This window comes from Ranitomeya variabilis, chromosome 2 (assembly GCF_051348905.1).
Source record: "Ranitomeya variabilis isolate aRanVar5 chromosome 2, aRanVar5.hap1, whole genome shotgun sequence".
Lineage (NCBI taxonomy): Eukaryota > Metazoa > Chordata > Amphibia > Anura > Dendrobatidae > Ranitomeya > Ranitomeya variabilis.
The window spans coordinates 936539290-936556777 of record NC_135233.1 but is presented as its reverse complement, the minus strand read 5'-3'; the positions used below and the strand labels follow the sequence as shown (position 1 = coordinate 936556777).

Here is a 17488-nt window from a genome sequence, read left to right as displayed (position 1 = left end):
AAACACATACGTGAAAAAAAATGGTACCAGTGTCAGGGTTATGGATCAGTGTATGCTCCATGTGTCCGTTTTTACCATCAGTGTGTCATCAGAGTTTTTCATAAATGAATGACAAAGCTATTCTTTGCAATGCTAAATACAGACAGCACATGAATGCCACCCATGTTCTGTACGTGTTTTTATTGGACTCAGACTTGTATTGGCCCTTTCTACCTGTGATAAACGAACACGGCTCGAGTTTTGCACAGACAGGAGAACAGCGTCATAGATTATGATGGGATTAAAAGGATACAACACGTATGTGCAACACAGACATCTGAATGAGGCCTAAGACTAGGTTAGGTTTGTGATTAAAATCACCCTACCTCTAAAAGAAGGCAAAAAATGGTAAAGTCTCAGGCTCTCTCCACATGCTGTAATGGTCTATATCTGGGTATCTACTGAGACCGCTGCATACATAAAGTGTATTCATAGGGCTATATTTTCCTGACAAGTGTTCTTTTGGCCTATGTCGGGACAGAATACGTTGTTTTTTCACTTTACTTTTTTGTGTGGTCAACTATGCTTTTTCTATGCAGAAATCATCATGTGAAATTTTTTTTTCTTTTTACAATAGAATTAGATGGAGGACATGCCACTTTATGCCTATACACTAATAAAAATAATAATACACACGATACATACAATCAATAATCTTTGTCTTTAATATTTATATATATTTATTTTAACAAAAATTCACCCTCGGCAATTTCCTGTTTGTGATCAATCAAGCAATTTAGGAAAATAGATCATATAAGTAATTCCAGTTTATACAAAAACTTTCTTTTGATAATTATTTCAAAGATAATCATGTCCGGCTGACGTCAGACTATAGATAATTGATTTATTTTACAAACATTTAAAAAGCATAAAAAACAAAAACACAGAAATGATAGTAAAATAACCTTTGGATTTTCTGGTCCCAGCCCGTAGAGGAGTACGGAAGAGTAAAATATGTACAACCGAGGCTACTAGTCGTGATGTATAATCGTAGAAATAGGAAAGGCTTTATGCAACGTGTTTACAATTCAGTTCTTGTAAGAAGAATTGACCTCCTTGTGCTGAAATACTAGAGTTATTGTTATCAGCTGTCAATATGACAGCACTATATGTCCCACTCTGTATGTTGTATATACCAGCACATGTGCATAGGCCGCAGCTCCTGAGCTCAGGTGCTCCTGAGCTCAGGTGCTCCTGCACATGCCAAGGGCTACACAATCTACATGACTTTTCTATTATATGGTGCATACAATGTTTAGGATTTAGAACCGTTTCACAGTCATTTTGAAATAACAATGAAAATCTGAGAGTAAAATCATCTGTACCATCAGGCAAGGCAGATATCTTATAACTGCACAAGGCTAAAATAGTAAAAAGCCATTACTCATCTTCTGCTGCTCCAGCTTTTTTGATTGGCTGCAGCGGTGACATCAGAACTACAGCAAATAGCATCACTGCATCCAATCTCTGAGCACGGTAGCTCTGCTGATGTAGAACACATGGGCCCCCTGAGTTTAGGGCATGACTGCAGCAGTGTGAAGTGTGCTATAGTCGTGACGTCACCGCTGCAGCCAATCATCAAAGGCCAGAGTAGCAGTGGGGAGATGTAGCCAGAGCAGCGGAGAAGTAACAGTTCTTTTCTATTAGGCTAAGCTAGCACAAACCGATAGGCAGAAGACACTTATTCCTGGAAACGCTCATTAACTGGAATGTATTGATGTGTATTTGCAAGAAGATTTTACAGCAGATTTCACCTTTATAGTAATGTAGGAGAAATCTGTGGTAAATCCGTGGCAGAACAGAGCATTCTCTGGATTCTATAATCTGCATCATGCGCTCACGTGTATTGTACTGTATGTCTGATGCAGGAAATCAGCAGTCAATATACCCCATGTAAACATGGCCATATGGTACTGTCACATTATGAGAGCAGCAGAACACTTCTGGAAAGAAATGCAACGATTTGACGTACCTGTCCTTAGGTTTTACTCTACTGAACTGTTCCCAGCATGCATTTTGGCTTGAAAATACCTTCCCAAACTAATATGTTGTAATGCTCAGTAACCCTGAAACTACTTCAGTCTTCCGTGCTGTATGCCACGTGGGTCACAAGTGTCAGCTGGGCAAGTCTGGACCATGTAATATGCCCTTTGAAATCGTGCTAAGCCAGCCTCTCTTTCCTTGACTGATGTAAATGATGCCCCCTATAGCATCGGGATGCTGCTCGAACGCTCTGCAGTGCAGCATATGACAGGCACATGTGTGGTTTATTTTTCCATAATCTGGGGAGAGTAATCACTTCCGAGCGCACGCCTCATTAAAGGCAGAGATGTCGCAGCAGGGAATGATGAAGCCGATGACCTGGAAGTCGCATCAGGACCATTGATTCTTCTGCCTATAACAGCGCCTGCTCCAGTCTTCGGCTGTTCGGCAATTATGTCCAGAGGCGAGTGGCACACGTAGGAGAAGTCATCCACCAATCATAAGAAAAGCGTCCGGTTAGTGTGATTTCAATAGGTGGCTTACATACTGTGTTGTGGAGCTTTACAAACCCCTTTTATTCTATTTATCCCAGGTTATTAGACAACAAGAGATACTCTCTGGAGAATTATTTTCATGCCAGAATGCATGGTGGGAACTCGACAACAGTTCACTTTAACACTCACCTTCTTCACAAAAGGTTGTCTTCTTTGGTTGACCTTTCAACGAATAATATTTATTTTTCATGAGTCCTTGCCATATTTCTTTACATATGAATTCTTATAAATTAGGTAGATTGATTGTTATATTATTAGATAAGATAAGACTATGGTATGCCTATATTTTAGCAGTTTCTTCAAACTATTGGCTGATTAATCAAGACTGTTCTTCATACCAGTCTTGACGAGGAGGTGTGCTGGAGCCAGACGTTGCCAATTCATGAAGAGTTGCATGCCTCTTCATGAATCTAGAGCGTCTGCCAAGTGGCGTGTACCTCAGTGCACCACCCCAGAAATCTTACTCCAGATAGGGACTGGAGGGAGATTTCTGGAATATGGAACACTACACCTCGTCATGAATTCGATGGGCTGTGACATCCTGCCCTACTTCCGCCCAGCTTTGCCTATTTTAGCAGATCTGGGAGAAACTGGTGTGTAATCACAAAGTCGCAAACTTTAGGCGCAACTCTGAGTTGTACCTAAATTTTGCAACTTTATAAAGCTTTAGCGCCAGAATTCTGATGTGAAAGCTTTGATGAATCAGATAATATAATCTGTAGAAATATGGGAGTACCTACTGCCACAAGTCAGGCTAGTAGAAGCCGCATACTGACCAGCCCATGTGTGCGGGCACAGAGCCCAGTATCGAAGAAACAGAGCACTTTAGCATTATCGATACTATTAAAAAACAAAAACTCCAAATTATAAAATGCTGGTGTCTTGCAATAAAACAAACAAACAAAATCTGTCTTTACCTTTTACCTTAAAAATATAACCCACATTTTATCAAGGTTTAGGTGCAAAGTTCTATGCAGATAAACTTTGATACGTACAATTATAATTTTAGTTTTTTCTCTTACACAAATTTTACTTCAAAGGGAAAGTATCACGTCCAGAAATGCTATTTGCAGATAAAAAGTTTATCTGAACATGAACAGCATTAAATTTGTGCCTGCCTGTCTTACTGCGGCAGCGGCTAGAGGGAGAAAATGAGCTTATATTCTCCATGTGCCCGCTCGCTCTCAGTCACAGGGGATGGTGCCAGGAGGCGGCTACATTCACCACTCACTACACAGTGTGCATGGCTGAAATCACTCTCCAGCACATTGAAAGCCTGCTCGGTACACATACGCTGTCAATGTACCGGGGAGTGTTTACAACGGCGCACACTATGTAGTGAGTGGCGACCAATCGCGCCGATGACTAGAACGGAGCAGCTACAAGGAGGATTTAAGCTCATTGTTTCCTTGTATCTGCTGCTCCAGTAAGACAGGTAAGATTTTGATGCTATTTACCTGCAGATTACCCTAACATCTGCAGGTAAATAGCCTTTCTGGAGGTGCCAGGTTCCCTTTAAAGAGCAACTGTTGATTGACATGTATAATTTCATAAATACTTGTATTCCCTATTAAACAACAATTCCAAAGCATCTTTTCCTATAATTCTGCACTGTGCCAATCATCTATTATTCTCTCACGAAATTTAGGAAGAAACTGACAGCTGGGTGTTACTAGTTGTGGATGTGTCCAGTCAGTGTTGTGGGTGTTAAGACTGAGCAGGGACACATTAAATAGTAACCCCCAGTTTATAATTTATTCATATATTTCTAGGAGGAATAATGGGAACAGCACAATGCTCAGTTGTAAGAAATTGATATTTCTTTGGGAACACCAGCAATAACTACAACACACGTCAAGAGAGCGGATATATATTTATCCCCTTCACATAAACCTTCTTGTGTCAAGTAATTTCCATTTTAAAGCATCAACAATGAAGGATGAGCATTCATCATATCGGTAATAACCAGTCTGTATGCACGCTCTTCTCTCAGTGGTCGACATGTGCTTTGCCCATAAGGAAGGTACTGCAGGGAAATGCACAGAAAATTAGTTGAAGCATCTAGAGAAATAATACACATCCATCCACAGACCAAATGGTGGCGCAGTTTGTGGTTGTAATGTAGATGGTAGCCCTTACTCTGTTCTCTCTGATAATGGAAGGAAACACTTTGAGATCCACCGCTGTGGCAGAAAGAGGTTCACTAACAGAAGCTTCTCCGCCGACACTTCCATGAAGTCTGGCCTTCATCCTGTAGTTTCTTAAATGCAGGTCCCAGAAATAGCCACCAGCAGAATCCAATGACTACACATATTACCGATTCTATAAAATAGCCATCTAAGATGGTAACACAGGAGCCACCCAATTTTGTACACAACTGGAAAAAAAAAAAAAAATTATATTGGTTAATATCATGCTTCATGTGATATTTTCATTGGCACGCACGAACAGTGAAACATTGAGGTTGAATTTTTGGATTCAGAATACTTATCAGAAATCTTGCAATTTTCGCATTAAAACTAATGCTAGACTCTTAGTTTCTGTTCTTCACAGTATTTCAGCAGTCTCATTATCATCACAGACAGATTTACAGTGACAACACCTCTATATACAGTAGATAACACAGGATCCACCATTCACAATAGGTGATATCACAGCTTTCCCTGCTCCCACTCCTTCAGTATAACCTTTGCCCAAATCATATTATGCCTGGAAAACTCAGTCTACAGTAGTGCATGAGACTGCTGAAAACACGAAGAATGAGCCTAAGGCCTCGCTGACACGAGTGTATAGCACGGCTGAGTGCTATGCGATAAAACACTGGACAGCACTCGGCCCAGTGTTATTCTATGGGGCAGCTCCCATCTGAGAATATTTTCTCATGCTGCTTCGGCATTCTGCGAGTGCCTCAGAGAATCGGAGCGCTCTCACCCATACAAGTCTGTGCGCGTGTGAACCAACGGGCTGCACTCGAATGTCATCCCAGTGCGGTGCGGTTACTGTGGACGCCAGCAATGGAGGAGATGGAGAAATCACTTTTTCTGTCTCCTCCACCCCCGTGTTATGATTCTCATGCAAGAGATTGCAGCACTGACACTCGGCTCACGATGGCATCCGATGCTATATGCTAATGCGATCTTGGCCTAATATTAAACCTAGTAACAAGGGTAAAAATTGCAAAAGTAACAATATAAAAAAATGTTATCATAAATATCTGATTAAAACAATAGGTCATTTTCTGCTGACACATTCCCTTTAATACAGGAACAATACCTAGTAAACAGAAAGTATGGAGAAAACTACCGTACATAATTCTCACCATTAAAAATAAATGATTGTAGTAGCGACCAATCTAAACAATTGTATAATAAACGCCACAAACTTTACTCATGTAATAAGATATTTGTCATTAATATGACTAATTAAACAGAAGGCTTTTGCTTTTTTTACAATATCATAATGTACAAATATAGGAATATGATAGAAAGTTATTATTCTGTTAGACTCCTGAACACAGCTTTACCTCCGAGGCGTCATGGTCTGCACAGCTCTGTCCATCAGCTCCAACACATTCTTTACTTGTTAGGTGGTCTACAAACCAAAGAGCCATTGTAGCCGGCCAGTTCCCTCCAAGATTAGAAACCGTGTTTAAAAGTGTCATATATGTCCCTCCAATAAGGGGGTCACTAACTTTGGCATTAAAAGCCATGATTGCAACAAACATACTGTACAGGGCAACCTGGAAAACAAGAAGAAACCATAAAAATCCAGGAGCCTGATATTATACAGGAGTTTACAGGATGAACACACTGTTATCCCCCTTCCACCGCCGATAGTACCCCACTGATACTCTTGTGTACAGAGCCGAAACAGCCTGCTGGCGAGTATCCTGCACAGGGCGTCACATATTGCCTTGGCACCCATGCCATCCAACGTGCAGTCTCACGTCAGTGGAGGCACAGGTTACGTGCACACAACGCCTTCTTCAGGCATTGGGCCACAGAAAATGCCTTTATACCCCCTTAGATCACATCAGCACTGACTGACGCAGGCGGTTTACATTTCTCTCCCTCTCACTGTGATAGGGAGAAGGCGCAGGCTTTAAAGTTAAAGGGCGGTCACACTGAATATTGATTTTCGCTTTCTCTTTTGTTCATTCGCTTTACATTTATCAACTAACGTAATACAAACTATGGCTTTGTAGCATTTCCCCACACCTGTCTAATGTTTGCACAGTACTGTACGGTCTTGTGCACACAGTGCTGATGTATGAAGAGAGATTATGTCTCTATTATCTGAGCGAGAAGTATATAGTCACCTGATGTAACGCGTAGCTCAGCAGTAGAGTGAAGTAGTAGTATAGAGGGAACCCTCCTTCGTGGCTTACATGTGGGGTCCACCAAACTAAGAAGGCAAATTCCAGGCCCATAAGTAACCTTCAAAGTATATAGTAAAGGTGAGAAAGTATTAATAAGCAGTAAGTTTTCTACAGTGCCATGTCTTTTGTCTGTAATACCATTACCTACTGACCTGAAAGAAAGGAATTTATATATGGACTTTTAGTATATGCTAAAAATAATCATTTTTTTTATTACTTACCACTAAAAGAAGCACTCATCCTCCCATCCAAATATTTATCCTCCTAATAAATTGCAGTGATCACATTATACAGCCCTGTGTACTTACAATTGATTATTTTGCCCTTTCCCAGCTAATTCTTCTGGACATCACATTATTAACACCTTCACCCCCGAGCCCTTTTTAGTTTGTGCACCCGTTTTTCACTATCCTTCTTCCCAGAACCATAACTTTTTTATTTTTCCGTTGGTATGTCCATGTGAGGGCTTGTTTTTTTGGAGGACGAGTTGTACTTTTGAACAACACCATTGGTTTTACCATATTGAGTACTCGAAAACGGGAAAAAAAAAATTCCAAGTGTGGTGAAATAGCAAAAAAAAAAGTCCAATTCCACAACTGTTTTTTTGGGATTTTATTTTTGCTGTGTATACTGTGATGGTGGGATATGTTATGTGGGTATCATTTTGTGTATATTTCTATTTTACTTATTTTCATGGTGTTCTCTTGTAGGATGAGTTGTTGTTTGCCATCTGATATTCTCCCCACATTTCTGTATTGTTATCTCTCCACAGGGTCAGTGAATAATGTTGTTTGCTGATATGCTAATGACATGTTGACCTAGCTTATTGAAACAATGAGCCCCTGCGACCCTCCCCCCTAACCTGTGAATGAGGAGGGAGACTTGTAAATATCAGGGAGGTGAGACAGAGATCAGTCTTGTGTGGAATGAGGTGAACACAGCACATCAGAGAGAAGGGGAAGCATATGGACCATGTTTATCCTCTGTCTGCTGGATTGTTGGACTTTTATCCTGTTACTGAACTGCATTCGTGTTCTGGACTACTGTATCCTCAGTGTGGTGGATCGTATATATGGACCTTTCGTATCTTTGCCTAAATAAAGGTCTTGGGATTGTTCACTCTTCGCTGGCTCTGTTGATTGTGTGGTACCAGAGAAGGAACCTGTGAGATATACCAAATGCTAAAACTGACCTGCCGTTATGATTCTCCAGGTCATTAAGTGTTCGTAGATACCTAACATGTATAGGTTGATTTTTATTTATATGGTGAAAGAAAAGCATCATATTCCAAGACCCGTAGCGTCTCCATTTTTCGTGATCTCGGGCTGGGTGAAGGCTTATTTTTTGCTCTCTGCGCTGACGTTTTGTAATGATACCATTTTGGTGTGGATATGATCTTTTGATCTCCCGTTATTGCATGTTAATGCAATTTTGCGGTGACCAAAAAAAATTAACTCTGGCGTTTTTACTTTTTTTTTTTTTTCTTTGCTACACCGTTTACTGATCAGATTAATTCTTTTTATAGCTTAATAGATAGAGCAATTCTTAACACGGTGATACCAAATGTGTATTTTTTTAATTATTGTTTTATTTTGAATGGGGTGAATGGAGGGGGGTGATTTGAACTTTTATATTTTTTTTTAATATTACATTTTTTTTTTTTTTTTGCTTTCTGCATGTTTCAGTAGTCTCCATGGGAGACTAGAAGCTGCAGTTGTCCAATCGCCTCTGCTACACACAGGCGATGATCAGATTGCCTGTGAGTAGCAGAAATGCTCACTCGCTATGAGTGCTCATAGCAATCTGGCAATGACAGCCACAGGGGTCTCCTGCAGACCCCAGGTTGTCATGGCGAGCCGTGGTCATGTGACATGGGCGCCAATGAGTGGGAATAGTGACACGCTTCCAGAGCAATCACATTAAATGCCTCTGTCAGAGATTGACGGTGGCATTTAACGGGTTAACAGACGCGGGTGGATCGCGATTCCACAGGCGGCTGTTCGGGGCATAGGTCAGCTGTTCAAAACAGCTGACATATGCGGGGAAAGATGTGGGCTCAGCGCCAGAGCCCACATCAGAGGGAGGGGCACGACATGAGCAGTACATGTACGGCGCATATCAAGAAGGGGTTAAAAACTGTCCAGCTGAATCCTTCTAAGCTCTATGTAGAAAAGGAGGTCTCTTTTCCCTGTATGACTCCTCAATCACTGCAAAAGTCAATGGAAGCAGCTGGGTCAGGAGGTGAAGAGGAGAATGAAAATACAGGACAAGAGACTTCCTGTTTCTATATTTCTTTATAGAGTAGAGAAAACAGAAGAATTAACTGGGCAGAAAGGAAAAATGAGTAATTATAAGTACACACAGGGCTCTATATATGACTGTCATATATAAAGAGGATAAAGCGTTGATAGGAGGGGGCGTCTGAAACTATATAACAAAAAATCTGATAACAGACCCTGTTTGAAGCACTGTATCACTTCATAGGTTGCAGGTCTGATAAAATTCATTTTTATTTTACTCAGAAAGGGAAGGATAACACGGATGACAGAGTCCCGTTAAGGAGCTGTCTATCATTTTATTTTTTAATGATAAGCACAACCCATCATGTCCTCCAAGGTGACGGTGGTCAGCATCTTGAGATCCCCATCAATACCTCAAAAATGTAATGAAGTGTGAATAATTTAGTGGGAGCTTTTAAATCTCATCCAGTGACTTATTGTAGTGCACATCCAGAGAACTTAAACACTAAATTACCATATTGGTTTTAAATCTGTGTTCTGGTATGAGTAAATCAATACTTTTCTTCACATAATGAAAATATCTCAGTGCCTGATTGATACATCACTAGCCCTAGAATATTGTACGTTTCCGCACACACTCACCTGAATGGCATGGCTTTGTGGAAGACATTGAGAGGCTTGGGCCCAGCAGTGTATTTGCTGATTACCAGCGGCAGTAATATTTGTAAAGGAACCATTGGCACTGCCAGAAGGGCCAGGTGTTCTTTGGGAACCCCCCTTTCTACCAGTTTAAGTCCAGTAACGGCATCAGCAGCTGAAAATCCAATCTGGAAAAGACATGGATAACAGTTAACCTCTTCACCAACTTGCGAGTCTACATTTTTTGCATTTGGTTTTTGCTCCCCTTCTTCCCAGAGCCATAACTTTTTTTTTTTATTTTGCAGCAATATGGCCATGTGAGGGCTTGTTTTTTGTGAGAGGAGATGTACTTTTGAATGACACTATTGATTTTATCATATAGTGTACTGGAAAACGGGAAAAAAATTCCAACTAGAGAGAAATTGCAAAACAAAAGTGCACTTTCACCTTTGTTTTTTATCTACCATATTCACGAAATGCTAAAACTGACCTGCCATTATGAGCAATGATGGGCTGAAAACATCCATAGGACATGTAAACAACATACATGGCTGTGCATTTGTTAGGACGCTGTGGTGACTATTCACACCATAAGAAATGCCTAACCTAATTTAACCTAATTTCCTAATCTGTAAGAAAAACATTAAAGGGTTGACAGGTCCAAATCGATAAGTCTGCAGTCACTCCGTATGACTGCAGACTTATGAATCCCCCATTGCACGCACTGTGTGCTGCAGGAATTCGCCATTTTTGGAGTCAGGGACCAGAGGCTATGTATGTGTTATACATACTCCAGGCCAGGGTCTGTCTAGTGGGTGCGGCCCTGTTCCACTCACTTGAATGGAGAGAGGCCACAGCCTCTACTCAGCCAGGCCCACTGCCCGGCCGAATAACTAGACTGGCGCGGCCTTGCTCTATACAAGTGTATGGAGCGAGGCCGCACCCACTGGCCAGGAGTGTGTAATACAAGTGTATGAAGCAAGGCCGTACCCACTGGCCAGGAGTGTGTAACACAAGTGTATGGAGCGAGGCTGCAACCACTGGCCAGGAGTGTGTAACACAAGTGTATGGAGCGAGGCCGCACCAAGTGGCCGGGAGTGTGTAATACAACTGTATGGAGCGAGATTGCACCCACTGGCAGGGAGCGTGTAATAAAAGTGTATGGAGCGAGACCGCACCCACTGGCCGGGAGTGTGTAATACAACTGTATGGAGCGAGGTCGCACCCACTGGCAGGGAGCGTGTAATACAAGTGTATGGAGCGAGGTCGCACCCACTGGCAGGGAGCGTGTAATATAAGTGTATGGAGCGAGGTCGCACCCACTGGCAGGGAGCGTGTAATACAAGTGTATGGAGCGAGGTCGCACCCACTGGCAGGGAGCGTCTAATACAAGTGTATGGAGCGAGGTCGCACCCACTGGCCGGGAGTGTGTAATACAAGTGTATGGAGCGAGGTCGCACCCACTGGCAGGGAGTGTGTAACACAAGTGTATAGAGCGAGACCGCACCCACTGGCCGGGAGTGTGTAATACAAAAGTATGGAGCGAGGCAGCACCCACTGGCAGGGAGCGTGTAATACAAGTGTATGGAGCAAAGCCGCACCCACTGGCCGGGCTCTAGCCGGGAGTGTGTAATACAAGTGTATGGAGCGAGGCTGCCCCCACTGTCCGGGAGTGTGTAATACAAGTGTATGGAGCGAGGCCGCACCCAGTGGACGGGGCTCTGGCCGGGAGTGTGTAATACAAGTGTATGGAGCGAGGCCGCACACACTGGATGGGGCTCTGGCCGGGAGTGTGTAATACAAGTGTATGGAGCGAGGCCGCACACACTGGATGGGGCTCTGGCCGGGAGTGTGTAATACAAGTGTATGGAGTGAGGCCGCACCCACTGGCTGGGCTCTGGCTGTGAGTGTGTAATACAAGTGTATGGAGCGAGGCCGCACCCACTGGCCGGGAGAGTGTAATACAAGTGTATGGAGCACAGCCGCACCCACTGGAAGGGGCTCTGGCTGGGAGTGTGTAATACAAGTGTATGGAGCGAGGTCGCACCCACTGGCCGGGAGAGTGTAATACAAGTGTATGGAGCAAGGCCGCACCCACTGGCTGGGAGTGTGTGACACAAGTGTATGGAGCGAGGTCGCACCCACTGGCCGGGAGTGTGTAATACAAGTGTATGGAGCGAGGCCGCACCGACTGGACAGGGCTCTGGCTGGGAGTGTGTAATACAAGTGTATGGAGCGAGGTCACACCCACTGGACGGGGCTCTGGCTGGGAGTGTGAGACACAAGTGTATGGAGCGAGGTCGCACCCACTGGCCGGGAGTGTGTGACACAAGTGTATGGAGCGAGGCCGCACCCACTGGCTGGGAGTGTGTGACACAAGTGTATGGAGCGAGGCCGCACCCACTGGCTGGGAGTGTGTGACACAAGTGTATGGAGCGAGGCCGCACCCACTGGCTGGGAGTGTGTAATACAAGTGTATGGAGCGAGGCCGCACCGACTGGACGGGGCTCTGGCTGGGAGTGTGTAATACAAGTGTATGGAGCGAGGTCACACCCACTGGACGGGGCTCTGGCTGGGAGTGTGTAATACAAGTGTATGGAGCGAGGTCACACCCACTGGACGGGGCTCTGGCTGGGAGTGTGTGACACAAGTGTATGGAGCGAGGCCGCACCCACTGGCCGGGAGTGTGTGACACAAGTGTATGGAGCGAGGCCGCACCCACTGGACGGGGCTCTGGCCGGGAGTGTGTAATACAAGTGTATGGAGTTGAAACGCATTGCTTTTTTCCTCTGTGTTACTATGCCTAGTGACATGCTTGTTTATTTAGTAAGAGCTAAAATAATACAAAATAATACAATTTGTTTAATTCATCCTGGAGCTGGAACATCCTCTTCTGTTGTTACACATGTGATCAGAACGGAGTTCCTTGCACCTAGAAGATTCAAGTTGGTAAGCTGACCTCTCTCCCCTTTCATTATAACTTGTACATACCCACTGGTCCAGACTCAGAAACCAGAGAATACCCACAGAGTGACTGCAGACTTTTCGATTTGGATGGGACAACCCTTCAAAAGGCGGAGCACATTGCTTTCATCATTGCATCTTTTGTTTTTTCACTTAACCCTAAGCATTCATGAATACAAAAATGCACAACAAAACTCTGTACATGTGCCATGTCACTGAGGCTTTTCTACCTAACTTGTGCCTGTTGCAAATTACAGCTCCAAATTAGGCATAGGCATAAATTAGACTGTTAGCTTACGTCAGGAGACCCATGAACAGTGAATGGAAATGTAAAACAGCAAGAAAATCAAGATGGTTCCTCAACACAGTAGACTGGTATGTGCACCAAAAGCAGTTTTAACTAGTTGTAGAGGAGGACAGCAACATATTGTTTTAAGAAGTGCCAGACTGGACTCAGTATCCAGTGGAAAGCTTCACTTAGGCTTCTCCCTGCCCAGCTGAGCTGGAGTGACCGGGTGGGCAGCTTCACTGAGGCTTCTCCCTGCCCAGCTGAGCTGGAGTGACCGGGTGGGCAGCTTCACTGAGGCTTCTCCCTGCCCAGCTGAGCTGGAGTGACAGGGGGTAGGCAGCTTCACTGAGGCTTCTCCCTACCCAGATGAGCTGGAGTGACAGGGGGTGGTCAGCTTCATTGAGGCTTCTCCCTACCCAGCTGAGCTGGAGTGATGGGGTGGGCAGCTTCACTGAGGCTTCTCCCTGCCCAGATGAGCTGGAGTGACAGGGGGTAGGCAGCTTCACTGATGCTTCTCCCTACCCAGATGAGCTGGAGTGACAGGTGGTGGGCAGCTTCACTGAGGCTTCTCCCTACCCAGCTGAGCTGGAGTGACGGGGTGGGCAGCTTCACTGAGGCTTCTCCCTACCCAGATGAGCTGGAGTGACAGGGGGTAGGCAGCTTCACTGAGGCTTCTCCCTACCCAGCTCAGCTGGAGTGACAGGGGGTGGGCAGCTTCACTGAGGCTTCTCCCTACCCAGCTGAGCTGGAGTGACGGGGGTGGGCAGCTTCACTGAGGCTTCTCCCTACCCAGATGAGCTGGAGTGAAGGGGTGGGCAGCTTCACTGAAGGTTCTCCCTGCCCAGCTGAGCTGGAGTGACAGGTGGTGGCCAGCTTCACTGAGGCTTCTTCCTGCCCAGCTGAGCTGGAGTGACAGGGGGTGGGCAGCTTCACTGAGGCTTCTCCCTGATCAGCTGTGCTGGAGTGACAGGGGTAGGCAGCTTCACTGAGGCTTCTCCCTACCCAGATGAGCTGGAGTAACAAATCTTCCCCCATACACAAATAGGGATATGTCAATCAGGCTTAGACTGGTTAGAAGAAAGCCCAGTGGAGCCCCCAGTGGACATTCCTCCCCAAGTCAAGCACATTTTAAACCTATGTTTTTGTTTAAGAAAAGTATAGCACACCAGAGTAAAACATAGCCTGGTGTAATCAGGGATGCCATCAACATGGTCAGGGCAGCATGAACCTGCGGACACTTACCTTCTAAACAAAATGATTGAGGAAAGTAGGAAATACACCAAGAAGGTCTACTGCAGAGAATGACAGCAGCTCCTGCAGAGACATTACTACACCTCTAATTACTCTTCTTATTTGCTTCTCCAGATCATTTGGAGAGTGTTGGCATAAGAACTATTGAGTAAACAAATCAGCCATCACAGAAGATGTGAGCACACAAATCCTGCCACAGACTGTACACAGAGGATCCGCAAAGCGAATCTCATTACTGGGACTGGATTACATAACTGATCAGCATGGATGATCTGCTGTACACAGGGGATCCGCAGGGTGAATATTATTACTGGGACTGGATTACATAACTGGTCAAGATGGATGATCTGCAGTACACAGGGGATCACTTTATGGCGCATTCCCACCTGACAACACATGAACGTATAGAACAGAAGGGACAAGTCTTTTCTGCATCAAAAATTGCATGTGTGAATTCAGACCCACTTAGTCTCTATTCATATCACATTTATGTAATCCATTTAAAAAGATTATTTGAAAATTGACAACTTACCCCATGCCATCAATATTAATGTGTGTGAGAAACATCGGCATACCCTCCCCTCAGCTGTATGAAGAAACTGCACAACCTCATGAATGCGTACAGCAGCTTGCAGGCCGGTTTGTATTTGCCTGCGATGTACAAGATATTGCATTATTGTTCCACTGAAGTAACTAAGACAACGCTGCCATACCGGCATCAGCAGTGTGAAGGGTACAGCGCAGGAAAGTATGTGCCAGCCTGCAAGCTGCTGTTAACACTGAGCCTTGCTGCCTTTGTAAACAGTTGAGTGGGTGAGGGGCTGATAAGCGGACCCCCACTGATTTGATACTGATGGCCTGCCCTAAAGGCCCCGTCACACATAGCGACGCTGCAGCGATACAGACAACGATGCTGATTGCTGCAGCGTCGCTGTTTAGTCGCTGTGTGGTCGCTGGGGAGCTGTCACACAGACCGCTCTCCAGCGACCAACGATGCCGAGGTCCCCGGGTAACCAGGGTAAACATCGGGTTGCTAAGCGCAGGGCCGCACTTAGTAACCCGATGTTTACCCTGGTTACCAGCGTAAAAGTAAAAAAAACAAACAGTACATACTCACCTTCGCGTCCCCCGGCGTCCGCTTCCTGCATTGACTGAGCGCCGGCCCTAACAGCAGAGCGGTGACGTCACCGCTGTGCTGTACTTTCACTTTACGGCCGGATCTCAGTCAGTGCGGGAAGCAAGACGGCAAGGGACCTGACGGACACCGGAATGTGAGTATGTACTGTTTGTTTGTTTTTACATTTACGATGGTAACCAGGGTAAACATCGGGTTACTAAGCGCGGCCCTGCGCTTAGTAACCCGATGTTTACCCTGGTTACCAGTGAAGACATCGCTGAATCCGTGTCACACACACCGATTCAGCGATGTCAGTGGGACCTCAACGACCAAAAAAAGGTCCAGGCCATTCCGACACGACCAGCGATCTCGCAGCAGGGGCCTGGTCGCTGCTACGTGTCAAACATAGCGAGATCGCAACTGAGGTCGCTGTTGCGTCAGAAAACTTGTGACTCAGCAGCGATCTCGCTAGCGATCTTGCTATGTGAGACGGGGCCTTAAGGACAAGCTATCCATTCTAAAAGGCTGAGTAACCCATTTAAGGCTATGTGCACATGTTGCGGATTTCCAGTGGATCCGTAGCGTTTTTTACCGTGCAGAAACACTGCAGATCCGCAAGTGATTTACAGTACAATGTAAATCAATGAAAAAAAAAATGCTGTGCTAATGGTGCAGAAAATTCCGCGCGGAAACGCTGCGGATTAAAAGAAGTAGCATGTCACTTCTTTTGTGCGGATCTGCAGTTTTTGTACTCATTCCATTATAGAAATCAGCAGGGGTAAAAACATAAGAAGTTCGCAGAAAATCCACAGCAAATCCGCACAAAAAATGTATCAAATCCGCACCTGCGTTTTCTGCCAAGAGATGCAGAATCCACACAAAAAATTCCAGAGGCAAATCCGCAATGTGTGCACAGAGCCTTAGGGTACCGTCACACAGTGCAATTTTGAACGCTACGACGGTACGATTCGTGACGTTCTAGCGATATCCATACGATATCGCAGTGTCTGACACGCAGCAGCGATCAGGGACCCTGCTGAGAATCGTACGTCGTATCAGATCGTTTGAAACTTTCTTTCGTCGCTGGATCTCCCGCTGTCATCGCTGGATCGTTGTGTGTGACAGCGATCCAGCGATGAGTTCGCTGGTAACCAGGGTAAACATCGGGTAACTTAGCGCAGGGCCGCGCTTAGTAACCCGATGTTTACCGTGGTTACCAGCGTAAAAGTAAAAAAAAACAAACCGTACATACTGACCATCTGATGTCCGTCAGGTCCCTTGCAGTCTGCTTCCCGCTCTGACTGTGAGCGCCGGCCGGAAAGTGAGAGCAGATCACAGCGGTGACGTCACCGCTGCGCTCTGCTCTCAGTGTACGGCCGGCACTGTCAGAGCAGGAAGCAGACTGCAAGGGACCTGACGGACATCAGATGGTCAGTATGTACTGTTTGTTTTTTTTTACTTTTACGTTGGTAACCACGGTAAACATCGGGTTACTAAGCGCGGCCCTGCGCTTAGTAACCCGATGTTTACCCTGGTTACCAGCGAACCTCGGCATCGCTCCAGCGCCGTGATTGCAAAGTGTGACCGCAGTCTACGACGCTGGAGCGATAGCCATACGATGCTGCGACGTCACGGATCGTGCCGTCGTAGCGATCGTAATTGCACGGTGTAACGGTACCCTAAGACAGACTCTGTTATCTGTTTTTTCCTGCTCCATCTGAGAACAGCATAAATTAAGGGCAATGACTCCGATTCCAACACTGGGTCACCTAACTGGTTTCCTACTGTAGTTTTGGTAAAAGACTTTTATATGCTACAGTGCTGCTAGCTCTCCAAGTGTTGAGCCCCTTCTCTGTAGTCCTCAAACTCATGATCTATGGCAATCCCCCCCTCCCATCATTAGTGGCAACTTTCTGCATATACCCAATGTTGAAAGAAAGCTAGCAAAGTTGTGGATGGGGTTGTTACAGAGCTGCAGATCTGCCGCAGGTAAAGCTGAATTTATGAAAAGTATAAGTTGTCCAGTGAGTGACA

General features: G+C 45.1%; 1 protein-coding gene across 3 annotated transcripts in view; it reads right to left on the bottom strand.

Annotated features, from left to right (window-relative positions):
• Positions 1-683: 683 nt before the first annotated feature.
• SLC33A1 (solute carrier family 33 member 1) overlaps positions 684-17488 on the bottom strand; it is a 44581-nt gene continuing 27776 nt past the window's right edge. Inside the window, exons 4-8 of one of the 3 annotated variants that reach the window (XR_013221912.1) lie at positions 9837-10021; positions 6895-7012; positions 6100-6315; positions 4716-4953; positions 684-4602 (exon numbers count right to left, since the gene is read on the bottom strand). Coding sequence is in view for 2 of the 3 variants with exons in the window: in XM_077290701.1 (XP_077146816.1) it covers positions 4780-4953; positions 6100-6315; positions 6895-7012; positions 9837-10021 (693 nt within the window). In the remaining variant the exon portion in view is untranslated. Of the gene's footprint in view, positions 4954-6099; positions 6316-6894; positions 7013-9836; positions 10022-17488 lie in introns of all 3 variants that reach the window. The other 2 variants (XM_077290701.1, XM_077290702.1) reach the window with 2 other exon arrangements.